At 37.0% G+C, this 18,426-nt stretch overlaps 2 protein-coding genes across 2 annotated transcripts; both read left to right on the forward strand.

The window, feature by feature from the left end:
- Positions 1 to 713: 713 nt before the first annotated feature.
- LOC131020765 (delta(8)-fatty-acid desaturase) lies at positions 714 to 3,494 on the forward strand. Its single transcript, XM_057949772.1, has one exon. The coding sequence runs from the start codon at positions 1,871 to 1,873 to the stop codon at positions 3,224 to 3,226; it is 1,356 nt and encodes a 451-aa protein (XP_057805755.1). The 5' UTR covers positions 714 to 1,870; the 3' UTR covers positions 3,227 to 3,494.
- An 8,145-nt stretch (positions 3,495 to 11,639) lies between these two features.
- LOC131020762 (uncharacterized) lies at positions 11,640 to 18,386 on the forward strand. Its single transcript, XM_057949770.1, has 14 exons — positions 11,640 to 12,408; positions 12,645 to 12,731; positions 13,334 to 13,437; positions 13,882 to 13,932; positions 14,266 to 14,437; positions 14,724 to 15,032; positions 15,285 to 15,488; positions 15,613 to 16,092; positions 16,193 to 16,393; positions 16,497 to 16,685; positions 16,958 to 17,121; positions 17,261 to 17,413; positions 17,513 to 17,591; positions 17,680 to 18,386. The coding sequence occupies exons 1-14, from the start codon at positions 11,965 to 11,967 to the stop codon at positions 18,115 to 18,117; spliced, it is 3,075 nt and encodes a 1,024-aa protein (XP_057805753.1). The 5' UTR covers positions 11,640 to 11,964; the 3' UTR covers positions 18,118 to 18,386.
- Positions 18,387 to 18,426: the final 40 nt, after the last annotated feature.

Genomic DNA, 18,426 nt, shown 5'->3' on the forward strand with positions numbered 1-18,426 from the left:
CCATCCACATAAATACTATAGGTTTATTTAGTCGCCGTTAAATTAATTAATTAATTAATCCCAGCGTCAAATTTTACTTTTTACTAACATTTTGTATCGTTACTTATAGCTTATCCAGTAGCGCACTAATCGCCAAGATATTTCTTTATTCAATTTTTCCATAAAAAGTAAATATAAGAAAGAAATTTTGAAATCCAATTTTAGGTTTATGTAATTAATGTATAATTAATGTCGTTCTCAAAATCATTATCTTATGAAATAATATCAGGCTAAAGCAACCTTGAGACCCCTATTTAGGTTTCGATAATGAATGTCATTTTCTAGTATTTGTAGTATATAGAACATAATTTTGATTTTTAACATAGTATTTTATAAATTATTGCATTCAACACACAATTTTTCAATTTGAAATAAAAATATACATGCTTCTCATGATGACGCTATTTGGAACTCAATTAACATGTTTTCTAGTGACGTCGAAAAAAAAATATGCCACGCCATTTTTGAAGTTATCGGAAAATTTTGAAGATGTTTATCTTGCTACAAATTGAAAAATAATGTTACTATTGCAAAAATTTACAAAATATACTCCGTTTCTCCATAAAAAAATTATTCATATTGTGAAGTCATGAGTGACACCAATTTTAATAGTCTCACTTTAATGATGAGTAGACACTGTTAATATAAATGGAAGTGACAAATTTATCATGGGCAGAATAAGTATTAAAAATCAAAATTAGATAAAGTAGTGATTTTTTTAGCAACACCAAGTTAAAAAAAAAGAAGTTAATTATTTATAAATACATGAACTATACTCAATTTTTGATTTTTATTCAAATCTATTTTTTTGTTCAAACAGTACATAAATTTTTATTTTTTTAGAACTTGACAGTCCAAAATTTGCTGACTAATATCTTAATTGTTTTGGGTTCGATGGGCAATCCGAAGATTTCATTAGATTTCAATTGACCTTATCTTTCTAATAACACTTATATTATTGGGTTTTGGTCACCAAAAATTGTCAAAAAAAAGAAAAATATAGAGTTTCATGACATTAATTTTTCATGAATTTTTTCGCCCAATTTCGATGACCAAAATCCAACATTATGGATATCATTAGACAGCTATCATCGAGATGTTTTCAACAGTACCTTCGAATTGCCCATCAGAATCGAGACAATCAAGTTATTGGCCAATCACCTTTTTTAACTCAATCCAAATTTCAAAAAATTAATTCTAAAAAATAAGATGTAAAAGTAAAAGAAAACAAAAAAAGCAAAAAGGCATGTCCTCTCTCTCTCTCTCAATATATATATATATATGTATATATAATTTTGTTATACTAGTATTATATAGATTTGAAATAAAGGTGTTTTCCTTTTTTACTTAGGAAAAGAAGCAGAAGAAAGAAAAGAGAGGGTTATTCCTGATAGGATCACTAATTCTTCTTTAATTAGTGAGAGGCAGGCTGTGTTGTGTACGTACCCCAAAGATATCTTCAACCACTGCTTCGCCGCATGATTCGCTGTCCACGCGCATTCTACCTTCACACGACCTCTTCTCCCTCTCTCTCTCTCTCCTTCTCTCTCTGCATATACTCACCATTCCATATCGCTTCTGCATTTTTCAGATTCAAACACCGATGTGCCTACGAGATACTAAGCAGTAACTGTGAATATCTATCTGTGTTGGTTGCTGTTGCATAACGTTCACCGATTCAAATTACCAGATTTGAAGGAGGAGAGAGAAACCGGATCTCCAGGCGGTTATCTGGTTCCAGATCTCGTCGTCTCCCGATTGAGATCTACAATCTCACGGATACAAATTTGAAATTCCTCCTTTCGCGAGAGTGGTGGCGCATCGATCAACCATGGCCGCCGCTTACGCTGCCGACGGTAAGAAGTACATCACCTCCGATGAGCTCAGAAAGCACAACAAACCCGGGGATCTGTGGCTCTCGATCCAAGGAAAAGTCTACAACGTGACGGATTGGGCGAAGCAGCACCCCGGCGGCGAGGTGCCGCTCCTCAATTTGGGTGGCCAGGACGTCACCGACGCGTTCATCGCCTTCCACCCTGGCTCCGCCTGGAAGCACCTCGACAACTTCTTCACCGGCTACCACCTCCGCGACTTCCACGTCTCCGACATGTCTCGCGACTACCGCAACCTCGCGACGCAGTTCGCCAGATCCGGCCTGTTCGAGAAGAAAGGCCACGGCGTGATCTACAGCCTCTGCTTCGTCTCGGTGCTCCTCGCCGCCTGCTTCTACGGCGTCCTCCGCTGCGACGGCTTCCTCACCCACATTCTCTCCGGCGGCCTCCTCGGATTAATCTGGATGCAGGTCGCCTACCTAGGGCACGACTCCGGCCACTACAACATCATGATTAGCCCTAGATTCAACAAACTGGCGCAGATCCTCACCGGAAACTGCCTCACCGGCATCAGCATTGCGTGGTGGAAGTGGACGCACAACGCGCACCACATCGCCTGCAACAGCCTCGACTACGACCCCGACCTCCAGCACCTCCCCATGCTCGCCGTCTCCTCCCGCTTCTTCACCAACCTCACCTCCCAATTCTACGGCCGGAAACTCGAATTCGATCCAATCGCCAGATTCTTCATCAGCTACCAGCACCTCACCTACTACCCCGTGATGTGCGTCGCCAGAGTGAATCTCTACCTCCAAACCTTCCTCCTCCTCCTCTCCAAGCGCAGAGTCCCCGACAGAGCTCTCAACATCCTAGGAATCATGGTGTTCTGGACATGGTTCCCTCTCCTCGTCTCCTGCCTCCCCAACTGGACCGAGCGCGTCCTCTTCGTCCTCGCCAGCTTCTGCGTCTGCTCCATCCAGCACATCCAGTTCACGCTCAACCACTTCGCCGCCGACGTCTACGTCGGCCCGCCCAAGGGGAACAACTGGTTCGAGAAGCAGACCGCCGGCACCATCGACATCGACTGCCCATCATACATGGATTGGTTCTTCGGCGGCCTCCAATTCCAGCTCGAGCACCATCTCTTCCCCAGGCTGCCGAGGTGCCATTTGAGGAAAGTTTCCCCAATCATTAGGGATTTGTGTAAGAAGCACAAATTGCCCTACCGGAGCTTGACCTTCGTGGAGGCCAACAAGTGGACGCTGCGGACGCTCCGCGCCGCCGCCGTCGAGGCCCGCGACTTCTCCATGGTGCCCAGGAACTTGCTGTGGGAAGCTGTCAACACCCATGGATGAGGAGAAGGATAATAACCATTACCAACACTCACTCTCACACACTGCCTCATCCCTTTGCCTTTTGCTTTTTCTATTTTTTTTTTCCCGTTTTGAAATTATTTTTTGTAAGAAGCTGATCAACTCTTTTGGAACAGCTTGTGATAACCCATGTGTTTGAAGTTGTTCCTTAGCATAGATCTCTATACGTTATCTATTTCTTTTTCTTACAAAGCTCCACACTTGTTTGGAGCAGACTATTCATATTTTAGTAAACGAGTTTCGTTGGTTTTGTTACAGAGTCACCAAAAATTGATTGAATGAGTTGCTCCACACCAACTAGTTGGGATTTTTTGGGCTCCATGATCGTCTTCGCCTCCACGGCTGCCGGAAAAAGACCCTCCCGGGAGCCTCAAAACGCGTTCATCGCGTCTCTGGAGATCATATCATGCCTGCCCCAAACACAATCAAGAATTCATAAACAAAGGGAGAGCATAGAGAGGCAATTACAGATGTGAACATTCATTCGTATAAAATGAGTTTGGTAATAGTAATTTGATAGGTATAAGCGACTTCACCCTACTCAAACAACAAACCCATTCAAGATTTTGCCTTTTCTTTAACTATAAGTCATACATCGCAATCACATTTAACTACAACAAAGTTTGGTTCTACAAGAAAGAGGAATAAGAGAAAGAAACTACAACAATGTTAACTCACTTTCACCTCTTCCTCTTATATCTCTTTTCTACTTCTTTTTTCATGTCACCCAATTTCTCACACATCGCAATTATATTTAACTCTTAACAAAGTTTGGTTCCACAAGAAACAGAAAAGGAAAGAAACTTCTTTTCAGCCCTTCCTCTATTTCTACTACTTTATTCCACAAACCAAAAATATCCAACCTTTGTCTACCTAATTCAGCTCAAAAATCACATCAAAATTTAATACCAATTCGCAAGTAAACGGCGCCGTAGCGCTAATCGCTCTGCTTCACTTGCGCGTGCAACCACCTCGCCCCATCGAGACTCTCACTCCTCAGTTAAACGGCGACGTATCACTCTGCTTCTCTGTTACTAATTTTTTGATTCGATCTCACCGAAGCTACTCTTCCGGTGAAGGAAGAAATTTTCAGCTTCAATTAGGTGAGGATTCAGCTTCTTCAAATCGACATTTTATCGATTTTTTTAATTTTGTAGTGTTGCAAAGAGAATTTGGGAGAATCGTTGTAGGGGGGCGAGGGAGGAAGAGGATTGCTGGATTGGATATGTTTTTGGGTTTTTAATAATTCGGAATTATAAATAAAGTATTCTATATATTTTAATATTAAAACAAACTTTATTCCTTTCTTCGGGCCGGCCCAAAAGTAAGCCCATTTGTTTCTTGGCCCAAAAAAGGCATAATAGCTCAGAAAAGTTAAAAGGCCCAAATAAATCAAAAGTAATTTATTCCTTTACATCGGGCCGGCCTGCCAAATGGCCAGCAATCCAAGTTCCGAATTTTAATAATAACATTAATATTTTAAGGTAGTATTTTCTCCGTCACATTACAAATGTCTCACTTTCCATAATAGGATTTCTATTACAAATGTCTCGTTCCTTTTTTTGAACATTTATTCTCTCTCTATACCTAATATTTAAATAATTTTCACAAACTTGCTTTATCTATTTTTTTCACATTTTTTAATCTATGTACCCAAAAGTAATGAGACATATGTAATGGGAAGGAGGGAGTATTATTTATATATTTTTAATTTGATTTTATGGACAAAATAATTAATATACACAAAAATGTGTAGTTTTTGTTTATTTATTTTATATGGGTGATAAAATTATTATCGTTACTATCGAATAAGGTACTACTACTAAACACTAGCTCGTATGATTAGTATAAATCAATAAGTCATGGGTTCAAGTCATTCAGGCTATCCCCAACGGTGACCCTCGGCGAGGGTCACCCGTATACGACAAATTGAAGAGCAAAAATAAATAAATGAAAAGTCATGCTTTTTCCATAACCCAGCTTGTCAGCCGCCCTGCAGGTCGCCCTCTCTCTTTTGTTTAGATGTTGTCACTTGTCAAATTAGTATTGGTGTATTAAATTTTATGATAGATAAAATTTAATAATTATTTTTCTGCATAAAAAATATATAAAAATTATATTAATTTTTTTGTTATTTTTAGCTCTATAAATAGAGCCCAATTTCACTACATTTTCACATCCAAAAAAAAACTTTCTCTTTCTTCTTTTCATATTTGGTTGAATTTTTTTCTCACCGTTTTGTTTCTATTATGGATCCAAATCATCCCAATTATTATTATCCAAATTCTCAAAATCATCAAAACTCCCAAGATTATCCTAACCATCAAGATTCTTTTATGTAATTTGCATTTTGTAATTGTATTTTTAAATTGCACGTATTGTATTTTGCTATATTTAATTTCAGTTGTATTTTTAATTCTTGTAATCTTCCTTTGTGATTGAGTTAAATATCAATTATAATATATGACAATGTTTAATTATAAGATAATTACAATTTTGTTTAAAAAAATATTTATTTTATTTATTAAATATAATAAATAAATATTTAATTTATATTTATATTTTATTTTAGATATTAAGATAATTTAAAAATAAAGTGAAAAGAAAAAATATGTAGGTTGGGTTGGTGTCACCATTGGGAGTAAAAATTGTGTTAGGTTGTGGGTTGTGTAGGTGGATGAAAGAAAAATGAATATTTTATTAAAAAGTGGAGTAAGGTTGGGTTGGGTGAGTGTCATGACTGTGGGTAGTCTCAGGAAAGAAATGAGGAATCATTATTGATCCTCTTAAAAAAAAGTATGATTAGTATAAATGTATAATAGTAGTTCGTGACGTGCTATATTTGACATCTTTCTTTTGCGTGTGAATTTTTTTTTAAATGATAAGTTTACTTGTTATAGCAAATAATGTTATGAGTGTCGATTTAAAAATGTATATGACCTAACATAAATACTACTAGTATATTACACGTATGTATTAACATCGAAGATTGTGAATATTGTGCTACAAGATTTACTCTCACCCTATAAGGAAAATATTATTATCTATACAATATAATTTATGCTAAATTCGATCTTCGTATATTTGATGACAATAGAATATTGACGGTAATTATTCAAATTTTATTTATGAAAATACATTTTATTCATTGTAAAAGGTAGGGTTCGTAGTATATATAATTTTAAACAAAAAACTATATCATTTAGTTGTAATAGCCCGCTCTTTTATTCTATGATTAAGATAAGTAAATGCGATATTTACTTATCGCATTCTTCAGTAAATGAAGTCCAGTAATTATTTATGATTTAAATTCAGCTTATGACACTGGATTATATTCTAATTGAAGCAGGGTTATTATTTTATTACTAAGCCAGTTAGCTTCGCGTGAGTAAAACCGCGATGAGAATTATTGAGTAAACCAATAATTATTCAATTCAGATTCATAACTGACTTATCTAAGTCATGTTATTTATTAATCACAATAGAATTATTTTTCTATTATTATTATTATTACTTGAGTCGTGGATTTTTTTTTAACTTCGGAAGCAAATTACATCTACATTTTTTTCAGATTTATTTTAAATGAGATGCATGATATTAGCAAGACCAGAGATCGATATTCAAGATACGTGATTAATGGGAATAATCAATGTTTGATTGCAAACATGCAATTTTATTAGCAAAACTCGAGATTAGTATTACAGATACACAAGATATAGATTTACCGAAGACTGAAGGATTTTCTTCACTTTACTCCTACCATATAGCTAGTACACGCAGCCATAAAGAAAAGAAAAAGGGGAAGGGAAAGAGAAAGGTGCGTGTGTACACATAGAATAAAATAGCTGCAACAACAGTAGTTCTGATAACACTCATGTCCCATCCTTTCCCCTGTAGCTTGCGGCGCTTGCGGCTGGAGCAGTAAGGGGTCTTTCAACCACCCTCTATCAGCCACCCTATGATAGCCTATCTACCCCTTTATACTACACCCAACAATCCCTTCACTCATTTCCTTGGACACTAGAAACCAGAAATGAGAGAGAGAGAGAAAGAGAGTTGATTTGCTGCTGCTTGCACTTCTTCAAGAGGTAAGCCTTGTCTTAATTCCTCCACTACCATTCTTGTTCACCTGCATTTATTAAGGGAACAACACATGATTCGTTTCAGTAAATATCCACAGGATTAAATCCAACAACAACAACGAGAAACGCTAAACCCTCACAAGGTATATACTATCTCAGTTTATCCAGTCCACATTCATACCAACAAGCATGCTCAGTTTTATGGAATGCAGAGTGCATAAATGAGTAATATACGTACATATGGTCATAAGCAAACCACGAGTTGCTGTAATAAGATTAATCCATAGTATATTTTACACATATTGAATCCCAATCTATGATGCTTCCCCTTGCTCTAGTAACATGAAAGACATAGATTATAGAATGAGAAATTCCTTCTCGATTTAGTGAAACTGAATCTAGTATTTTAGGGAAAGATAAAAGTAGTATTTTGTTGTACCTGATTTCATTAAATCGGGGACGGGTACCAGATGACGTCGACGCTGACCGATGAAGAGGAGACGGAGGTCGTCCAGCTGAGCAGAGGCGACTTCGCCTGAACCGAGAGAGAGAGAGAGGCTAGAGCTCGATTCTTGAGCAGAGAACAGATTTCAGCGGCGCGGCGATTTCCGGCCAAGGAGGACGCGACGGCGTCGAACAAGGGCGGGGACTCGCGATTCAGACGGAGAAACCGGGGCTCGACTTTCCTCCCCAATTGTGTGTCTTCGTTGAGACTGAGAAAGCGAGGAGATTTTTGGCCCTGATTTGAGTTCCACTTGATGTTACTAGAGGAAAGAGGGCAGAGCCGTTGAAGGCGGCGGCTCCGCCGGAATTACAGAGGAGCGGCGGCGACGGTTTCACTTAATAGAGAGAAAGCTAGGGCTCGATCTTTGTGATTTCGAAGGAATGACAATGAAGAAAATGAATGGAAATTGAAGGACGCCTGGAGTAAGACGCGGTGGCCGACCTCGTCGGAATCTCAGAGCCACGATGAAGGCGGCGGATTTCATGGGTGAGAAATGGAGAAGGAAAAGGGATGAGTTTCAGGCGAAAAATTGAGAGAGAGAGAGAGATGCTGCGTGTTGCAGCCGAAAATTTGAGAGAGGGAGTGGATTTGGGCTGACTTTTCCTTTGGTCTGGGCCCCTCTATTTTTTTTAGTTGGGCCGAAGAAGTCAGTTTTGATTGGGCCGAAACAGGGTGAATTTCTTGGGCTGAAGCTGTTAATTAATTGGACTAATGCTTTTATTAGGTGGGTTGTCCCTCTTAAATAGTTTCCAGGCCCAGTTTCTTTTATTAATTGGACAGTAGATTACCGCATTATTTATTTAGCCCGATTGAATTTTAATTTAGATTAGTCTATTAATTGGACTTAGTTAATTCTATTTATGGAATAATTTAGAATGAGTTATTAGCTAATAAGTGGGTTAACAAACCCTGAAGTGAGTGGATTAATTAAGTTTATTAATTCAATCTCCTAAAACGAGTTTTAATCCGATAGTCAAGATTAATAGTAAAATTTCTTGAATTATTATTTCATGATAATAATCACTAGAATAAGAAGTCATGCATAGTTATTTTATACATTCTCATTCATTTGAGAATTATCATCGAGTTAAAGTCTTATATTATATTCTCGCATTAAAGGTCAGGCGCGAGAGTAAAAGCTATTCAGGAGTAATTAAGCTATAGCAAAGGTTTGCTTATCAGGTGGGCATTACTTTCATATATATCAAATGAGTTTAAATGTTACGTTCAAGCAAGTTATTTCAGGACAAAATATTTGAATTGAAGTTATTTCAAGTATTGTCTTGCCATAAAATGTTTAAATTTTAGTATGATATCTATCTGCTTTGGCTTTGCCAATGATGCAATCGAATTCGGGTCTTGAGTAGTTGATAGCTATCCTGCCTTGGCTAGTGTACACCAGTGACCGTGAGTCATCTAGCGGGTTGGCCGGTCAAGTGTCCGTGAGAGGTGGCCACCTCTCCGGCACACAGCTCCAGATATGATAGATTACAAGAGAACTTAGTCTGCAGACGAACCTTAAGAATCACAAATGAATTTAGTAAGCTTGGGCCTTTTTAGCGAAAAACCCCCTTGCTGTACTATTTATGATGGCATGACAATTTACAGTTTTGAAGCATGTATTTTTATACCTAGGCATACGTGCCCACTGAGTGCTTTTGTACTCAGCCCTGCATATGTTTTCTAAATGTGCAGGTTGAGCTGATGTGATGATGGTACTGCAATGAGCGGAGTCTCCAGGGTTGTTAATAAATAGTTAACATGTCTATAATATGTCTTCATACATATGTCTAGCTACTTTCCGCTGCAAAATGTTGATGTTATAGTATGTTATGTCATACTTTGAGTCTTAAGATAATGGTTTCATATGATGTATAACTTGATTAATGATATTAATTAAGTTTTATGCTGTCTTTCATAGACTTTTTCAATTGAGTATTAATGAATAAAAATGACGAGTTTTATTAAGATGAGTAAGTTTTACGGCTACAAAATGACGCCCCTTTTCTTCCCCTTCTTCTTTAACCCCATCCCTAGTCGCGGATCACTCGGCCTAACTATCCCTAGTTAGGGCGGGCTGTGACATTAGTTCCATATTTTAGCATACGTTTTTTTTTTTTTGTATTCTACTTAGTAGTGTTGATAAGTATCTTTTGAAATGTTATTTTTTAATTACTATATAATAAAGCATATACTTGAGGATGAAATTAAAATTTTGCGCTATTTTAGTGTTAAAACTAGTAGTATTATTTTACTCATAATTATGCATATAAATATTCAAAGTAAACTTTAAGATGCAATAGTGAATCCTTATATCTATATAGACGGTTTATCACTTTGTTGGATTATTACTAAATACTAATGTCGTGTGTCATTTAATGATTTCTATTTTGGAACGATTTAATGCTTTCTTTATCATGATAAGTTATAACAGTTGTTTTTCTATTTTCAGGAACATGATGCAATTTATTATACTAGTGTACTTGCAGAAATTGGCAGTTTTTATTGTCGTTTATTTATTGTAGCACAATTGCATACAAGTAACCATTAATTTATATTTGGAGATGTTAATATTATCGTTAAATATGGGAGACTGACACGTGGTTAATATATATTAATTAATTAATTTCGTATTTAAACAATGGACACACGATGAATAACCTGATATTTGCTAAATTAATAATTAACAAAGTTATACGTTCATCGCAGATTATAATTATTAATTACTTATTAATATAATGACTTTTTAAAGACTATTAATATACATTTCGCAATTAATTAATATGCTCGATATCAGTGGTTAATAGGTCAACAACTAGACAATTTAATTAAATGAAATACCAAACTACTATCAAGTTGGAATTCATTGTGGTGATTATTAATTAAACATAGTAATTGCCAATGATTTTGATTTATTGGTTTTGCTGGTATATCCTTTGTATTTAAAGGATTGAAAAAAAATACACCACATTTCGATTTTGTCTGATTTTTCCCATGGGTATGAAATACCCCCAAATAAAAGTTGATTTTAGGACTTTTGATTTAGATTTTTTGATACCTAAGCATGACGGATAATAAATGTGGCATAATAAAGTCGATGCATCGGCTTAGGTATCAACAAATCTAAGCTAAAAGTTCTAAAATCAACTTCTATTTGGAGTTATTTCATACTGATGGGGAAATTAGAAAAAAATCGAAAGATGGTGTATTTTTTTTTCAAATTTTAAAGGTTATGGGAAAAATCAAAATTTACTGAAAGTTCATGTATTTTACGGCAAATATCCCTTATTATTAATAAAACTTTACCTATTTGTTTAGTTAAGAATCCCACAATTAGGGTTGATTTTTACATTCCTAATCCTTTTTATTTTTATTGCCGAGTAATTTATCCATAGCAGGCTAGCAGCACATGTAGCAACTCAGTGTTTGAATAATTTTTAATATTTCAATTATTGAATAAATAATTATCTTCAGATGTATACACATGTTTTTTTTACTAAAATGTAACAGCTCTAAATATGCCAGATATTAGATATATATTGTTTGGAAAAATTAAGCTAATAAACAAGTAACATTCCAACCTACTTTACAGACAAACCATCTCTAGATCTAGGTTTTCACTCTCTCTAATTGCCAACAAAAAATAATAATAATAAAAATATTATTTTCTCTCTCATCCTACAAATTACACACTCAATCGCATAAAATAATAATTATATATATGCATGCCTTTGACAAAGAATGACTAAATCGGCCACGTCAGCAATTAATTAACTCTTAAACCTTCTTTTTCTCGGTGAAAGAAAAAGAAAATAAAAATAAAGAAATAAAAAAGAAAGACTCACTAGCTAGCTAATGTCTACTTGAATTCTTGAGAGAGAAGAGAAGAAAAAGGCGAAAAAAAAGGGAAAATAAAATAGGCAGTCTATAATTCCAATTCAGTCAAATATAAAATTGCAGTAACCCCATCATTTTCATCATCCCAAAACGCTGTTTCTTTTCCGTTTGTTTGTTTTTTTTGCATATTTTTGGGGGTGAATTCCGATATTCTTGAAAACGAGTATGTAGGTGTAGAAGAGATTTGAGCTATAAAGATTTGAGTTTTTGGTGGTTTTCTTTTTATGGGAGTGTAAATGGGTTCACTTGAAACTGGGCTGGCATTGAAGAGGGATCATAATTTGCAGCGCTCTTCATCTGTCAGGAGCTCTAGCAGCAGTAATAGCATTGGATTATCGGGGCAAAGAAGCAGATCAAGATTTGCGAGAGCTGTCCTTTTCAAGAAGATTGATTACCTGCAGTTGATTAGTGCGGTTGCTGTTTTCTTCTTCTTCGTCTTCTTCTTCCAGATTTTCTTCTTGCCGGGCTCGGTGATTGAAGATGGGAATAAATCTGGGAAAGCCCACGATTTGTTTGGGGTGGTTAATTCTGAGGATTTGTCGTTCCTGAAGGAGTTGGATTTTGGTGAAGATTTGGATTTTGAGCCTATGAGAATCGTTGAGAAGTTTCGGAGGGAAGGTGGTGTTGCGAGTGAGGGTAAATTTGTGAGATTTGGATACAGAAAACCGAAGATTGCTTTGGTGAGTGTTGTAAAGATTTGATTTTTTTTTTTACTTTGTTTAGTTTGTAGTTCATGAGCTGTTTGTGAATTTGATTCCTATTTATTTGGGATTTTGTGTTTTAGGGTTGACTGTCTGCATGTGTGTTTGTGTTATTTAGTTTTTGTATTTAGTGAATTTAGCTTAGCTGCTTGGATGTGTGAGCAGTGAAGTAGTGGAAATGTGCAGCTTTGACATGTGTTTTTTGTTTTTGGTAGGTTTTTGCTGATCTATGGGTTGATCAACATCAAATACTAATGGCTACTGTTGCTACTGCTTTGCTGGAGATTGGATATGAAATTGAGGTGATAATTGATTAGTTCTCTGCATTTTCATGCTTCTTGTAATCGAATTTATGTGTACAGGAGCCGGGCGAGTTCTATGTTGTAATCAAGATGGGATATGGGTGGCTTTGTGCCTATGCCACTTGAATAGAAGTAGAATTGACTACTGGTCAAGTTTGTCAAAGATCATTTAGCTTTTTTGATTGTTTCAACCTTTTTTCTAATAAGATCATGCTCAGTAGTTAATGCATCAAGAAAAATGCTGTAAGAATTTCGCGCATATGTTTGCTCGAGTAACCTTATTGAGTTGAGATGGAGACAAGATCGATAATATTACTTCGGATGCTCTACATAGTATTTTGGTCTAACCTAACCTTGACTTGATCTGATGCTGCTGACTGCGTTTCTTGGAACCTCTACTATTCTACATTTCCTATTTGAATACTTGTGTATTGAGGCTTTTGGAGTACAAAATCATATTTTTTGCTTCATGCTTAGATGGCAGTTTGGATAAAGGTGATAACAACGCCACAAATAGTATCTGAAACGAAGGAACTAAATCAATATTTATGGACTTATATCTTGAGCTGAAATAGCCATTAATATACCCTTTGTCTTTCCAGGTTTTCACTCTGGAAAATGGTCCAGCACATGCCATTTGGAGAAATCTAAGTGTTACCGTCAATGCAGCCGACAAGGATATGAAATTTGCTGTAGATTGGCTGAAGTATGCATATATTTCCCTCAGCTTGTCAATAAATTCTTCATTAGTTTTGCGATTCAGCTGCTATAATATTTGAAATTTATGACTGTAGTTAAGCTCAACTCTGCCCACTATTCTGATGTCTCTAAAATAACTTCTTTCTGTGTTGTCCGTTTGGCAAAGAGATTCATCATAGACTTATATCGATTCTTAATGTTCTTACATTTTTTCTTTGATTCTTTTTCTCCAATTGTTTTCTTTCACTATTCAGTCTTCATAAAGTTCTAAACTCGCAATTAATCTTTGTTGTTTGATGTAATTTTAAGGACTTTGGGTTAAGAACTTTCTTGTTGGGGTTGAATTATGTCATCTACACTCTTGCACCAGTTGTAAGAGGAAATTTGGGGGATTTGGGAAAGAAGGCAAAAAATGATGGTATACGTTCTAATCGTCTGCTTCTTTTTGCAGCTACAATGCTGTTCTTGTGAATTCTCTTAATGCTGCAGGATTCTTATCTTGGTAAGCAACATCATTTCATTTTGTCATCTATTTCTGAAAACCCTCAACGTTTTTCTTGTTTGATCTAAGCCCCTAGTTCCCTCACATATTATTTGCGTCTAACCATTTTTGTATCACTGTTCCCTTCTATAGTTCTATTCTTTGAATTGTTTCTAACATATACACTTGCTCGTTTTTATTTCTCTATGAGACCCCATTTCTCCAAACTCTGTCCTGTTATAAATAGCTTCCTTTTCTTATTAACAATTTAACAATTTATTTCCTTACGACAATTTGACTTTTGTCGTTGACCATATCTTTTGCCAATAACATAAAAGGTTTTACTCCTTACAGTCTTATGCAGGAACCTTTCAAAACTGTTCCTGTTGTATGGACTATCCACGAACAGACACTAGCGGACCGATTAAGACAATATGTTTCAAATGGCCAAAGTGAGCTGATTGATATGTGGAGAAAATACTTCAGCCGTGCCACCGTTGTTGTCTTCCCAAACTATATTTTGCCGGTAACCACGATTTACTTGTTATCTTCCCAAACTATATTATGCACATTTGTTTTTATGGTTATTATTTTACCAACTAAAAAAAAGACTCCCTAATTAATTACTAGGAGTGAACTTTCAAGTTTTCTCTTTCCAGTGGTTTTCGATGATACAAAGCCTGAAAATAATTTGTTGCCATGTGAACATTAACAGATTCTGATTCTCATGAATGAAAATTGTTGTTGAGTGTATCTATAAAAATGATAATATGCTACAGTGATTTGCATGACCTATTTCTAAATCAACGCAGATCGCGTATTCTGTGTGCGATCCTGGAAATTACTTCGTCATCCCGGGCTCCCCTGAAGAAGCTTGGAAAGCCGATAAGCAAATGGCTTTAGTAAGTGAGAATATACCCCTGAGTACGGAGTATGGACCAGATGATTTTGTTGTTGCAGTTGTGGGAAGTCAACTATCACATAGAGGATTGTGGCTCGAGCATGCCTTTGTGTTAAAGGCTTTGCACCCGCTATATATGGGCTTCGGCGATTCACGTTCTCGTCTTAAAATCATAATCTCGGCTGGCGACTCTGCTAGCAACTACAGTAGTATTGTGGAGGTGAGACTGTAATTTATCTTCAAACTGCTAGCACTTTGTAACTTAAGTTAGCATCCACGGAGACCGTGCAAGGTGCAAGCACACACACACACAAAAACTTATGTATGCATGGTAGTTAGTTTAGGTACTAACGCTTTGATAAAACTACAGAAGTTACCATCACACTAATGTAAAAATGCCATTGGTGAAATGAATGGAGGCTCCCATTTTTTCGTTTCCTTGCATACTAATGGACTGAATTCCTCGCTGCAGACCATTGCCCTAAAATTTGGATATCCAAAGGATACGGTGAAGCATGTTGCTATGGACCAAAACATCGACACTGTGATAAGTACAGCTGATCTCGTAGTATATGGATCCTTCCTTGAAGAGCATTCTTTTCCTGGTGTTTTGCTGAAAGCTATGTGTTTCGAGAAACCTATAGTAGCTCCAGATCTACCCGCGACAAGGAAATATGTAAGCATATGTAGCATGATTGATGGAATCCTATGTCATTATCATCTTGATTGATAGATTAAACAGAGTACATATTTATTTATTTTATAATTTGACCTACTAACTGGATTCATGAATATCTTAGGTTAGTGACAAGGTAAACGGCTACCTTTTCCCAAAGGATGATATGAGGGCTCTGACATGGGTCTTGTTGCAAATGGTCTCAAATGGTAAACTCTCACTTGTAGCTCGGAATGCTGCATCAATTGGAAAACATACGGCTAAAAACTTAATGGTATCGGAAAGCGTGGATGGATATTCTTCACTATTGGAAAACATCCTCACACTCCCATCTGAAGTAGCTCTTCCCCTGGCTGCCAAAAGCATTCCCAACAAACTGAAAACTCAGTGGCGATGGAATCTTTTTGAAGCTATTGCAGATACCCATTCCCCTAGCAAAGATGGCATGGAATCGGTAGACAAGATCGAGAAGCTATTTAATCATACCAACGGAGAGAATTCTGTGGCTTTGATTTCACCAAATGAAACTTTTTTGTATTCCATATGGGAAGAGCAAAAGTACACGGATATTGCTTACATGAGAAAGAAAAGGGAGGATGAAGAGGTAAGTAAAATCTGGTTTTTGCCACCTTATATGCAATCGAGCATGATGGATTTTGGTGCTTGAGCTTCTTTGGTTTGATGAACCCTTTCTTTTGATGCAGTTGAAGGATAGAACAGATCAGCCTCGAGGAACATGGGATGAAATATATCGAAGTGCCAGGAGGACTGATCGTACGTTGCACGAAAGAGACGAAGGAGAACTTGAAAGGACTGGCCAACCGCTATGTATTTACGAACCTTACTTTGGAGTAGGAACCTGGCCCTTCTTGCACCGCAATTCGTTATATAGAGGGCTTGGGCTGGTGAGTACTCTCAACTCAAGCACAACGTAATTTTTTCATGTTTGCTGCGAGCTTACTAGTTATTCGGCTGTCAATCTGACACAAGTGCAAATGCATTGTCTAGTCCACGAGAGGTAGAAGACCTGGAGCTGATGATGTTGATGCCCCTTCTCGTCTCCCTTTGTTGAATAATGCCTACTATCGAGATGTCTTGGGAGAATATGGAGCCTTTTTCGCGATTGCTAATCGGATTGACCGCATCCACAAAAATGCTTGGATAGGATTTCAGTCCTGGAGAGCTACAGCACGCATGGTATGCATTCGGGCCTTTATTCTGCTCTTTAAGCATAACGTGGCTAACTCGTGTTTCGTCACTAATTTTGTTATTGTTGACTGTCTTGTAAAATAGTAACTTATTTGTTGAATTGATATTCCAATAAGAAACTAAATAATTATCTACTTAGGCTCAATCCAAATATGCAATCGAGATGTTTGTAGTTACTTGCTTAGTCTCTTTAAATACTCGTTTGTACGGTTTATTCCTTAACAAACACTGATCCATGTCTAACACAAATAATTTAACAGGTATCTCTGTCCAAGACTGCTGAAAGATCGTTGTTGGGCGCTGTAGAAGCACGAAGACATGGGGACACTTTGTACTTCTGGGCCCGGCTCGACAAGGACCCAAGAAACCCGTTAAAACAGGATTTCTGGTCATTCTGCAATGCAATAAATGCCGGGAATTGCCAGTAAGTATTCTTGTGTTGATCTTTATCATCTTCGAGTCCATCTCATCCCACACGAAGCAGGAGTTATGTTGAAAATTTGCTATTTCTCAAAATATTGGCATGGAATTAGGTTTGATTTATTTTGCTATGTGGCTGTTAGGTTTGTGTTCTCGGAGGCTCTGAAACAGATGTACGGAATAAAACATAACTTGAGTTCTTTGCCGGCTATGCCTTCGAACGAGGGCACTTGGTCTGTCATGCATTCCTGGGCTCTTCCTACTAAGTCCTTCTTGGAGTTCGTCATGTTTTCAAGGTTCAAACTTTTAATAAATCCTCTTCTGATAAAATTTGAACAAAACACTTTCTTGCCGAACATATCTTTTAACAAGTTATTGCTTTTTCAAATTTGCAGAATCTTCGTGGATGCACTCGATGCTCAATTTTACGAGGATCACCAGAAAACCGGGCTCTGTTGTCTTGGCATATCGAAGGTACTTTCTGCGTTTCTGGGGTTCACGTAGATGAATGTTTTGTTCTGAAAATCCTCTCGAAATATATATGTTATCTGAAATGTGTCAGGACAAGCATTGCTACTCTCGTCTGCTCGAACTGCTGGTAAACGTTTGGGCATACCATAGTGCAAGAAGAATGGTTTATGTCGACCCAGAGACGGGTTTTATGCAAGAACAACACGGGCTGAAAGGCCGGAGAGGTCGGATGTGGATCAAGTGGTTTCAGTTCTCCACTCTCAAAGCTATAGATGAGGACTTAGCCGAGGAATCTGACACGGATCACTTGAAAAGACGACGGCTATGGCCATCAACGGGTGAAGTAATATGGCAAGGTACATATGAGAAGGAGAGGAATATGAAGAATAGAGAGAAGGAGAAGAGGAGGCAGCAGAGTAAAGATAAGATTCAACGGATACGGAGACGAACTCATCAGAAGGTGATCGGGAAGTATGTGAAGCCCGCAGTGGAGGAGGCCACGAACACGACGGTTCTTGCTTTGAGGTAGCACTGATATTTTCATAGTAATTCTCCTAATTCTTTTGGGTAGCCATTGTTTCTATTCTTTTAGGATTTTTAAGATTTGTGGATTGCATCCCATTTTAATTCTTTATTTCTTACCTTCTTTATTTGGTCATTTTTTTGTGACTTGTAAATGGTAGATTAGTTTATAACTATATTCTATGGTATCAGCTCTCCTCTATTGGAGATTTGGTATTTGTTGTACCTTTAGAGAAAAAGTTTAAAGGGAAATTCTAGGCTGCTTGTGTGGGTAAATATTAACTGCTTTTTTATTTTTATTTTTTATTTTTTATGT

Source organism: Salvia miltiorrhiza, chromosome 4, assembly GCF_028751815.1.
Source record: "Salvia miltiorrhiza cultivar Shanhuang (shh) chromosome 4, IMPLAD_Smil_shh, whole genome shotgun sequence".
Lineage (NCBI taxonomy): Eukaryota > Viridiplantae > Streptophyta > Magnoliopsida > Lamiales > Lamiaceae > Salvia > Salvia miltiorrhiza.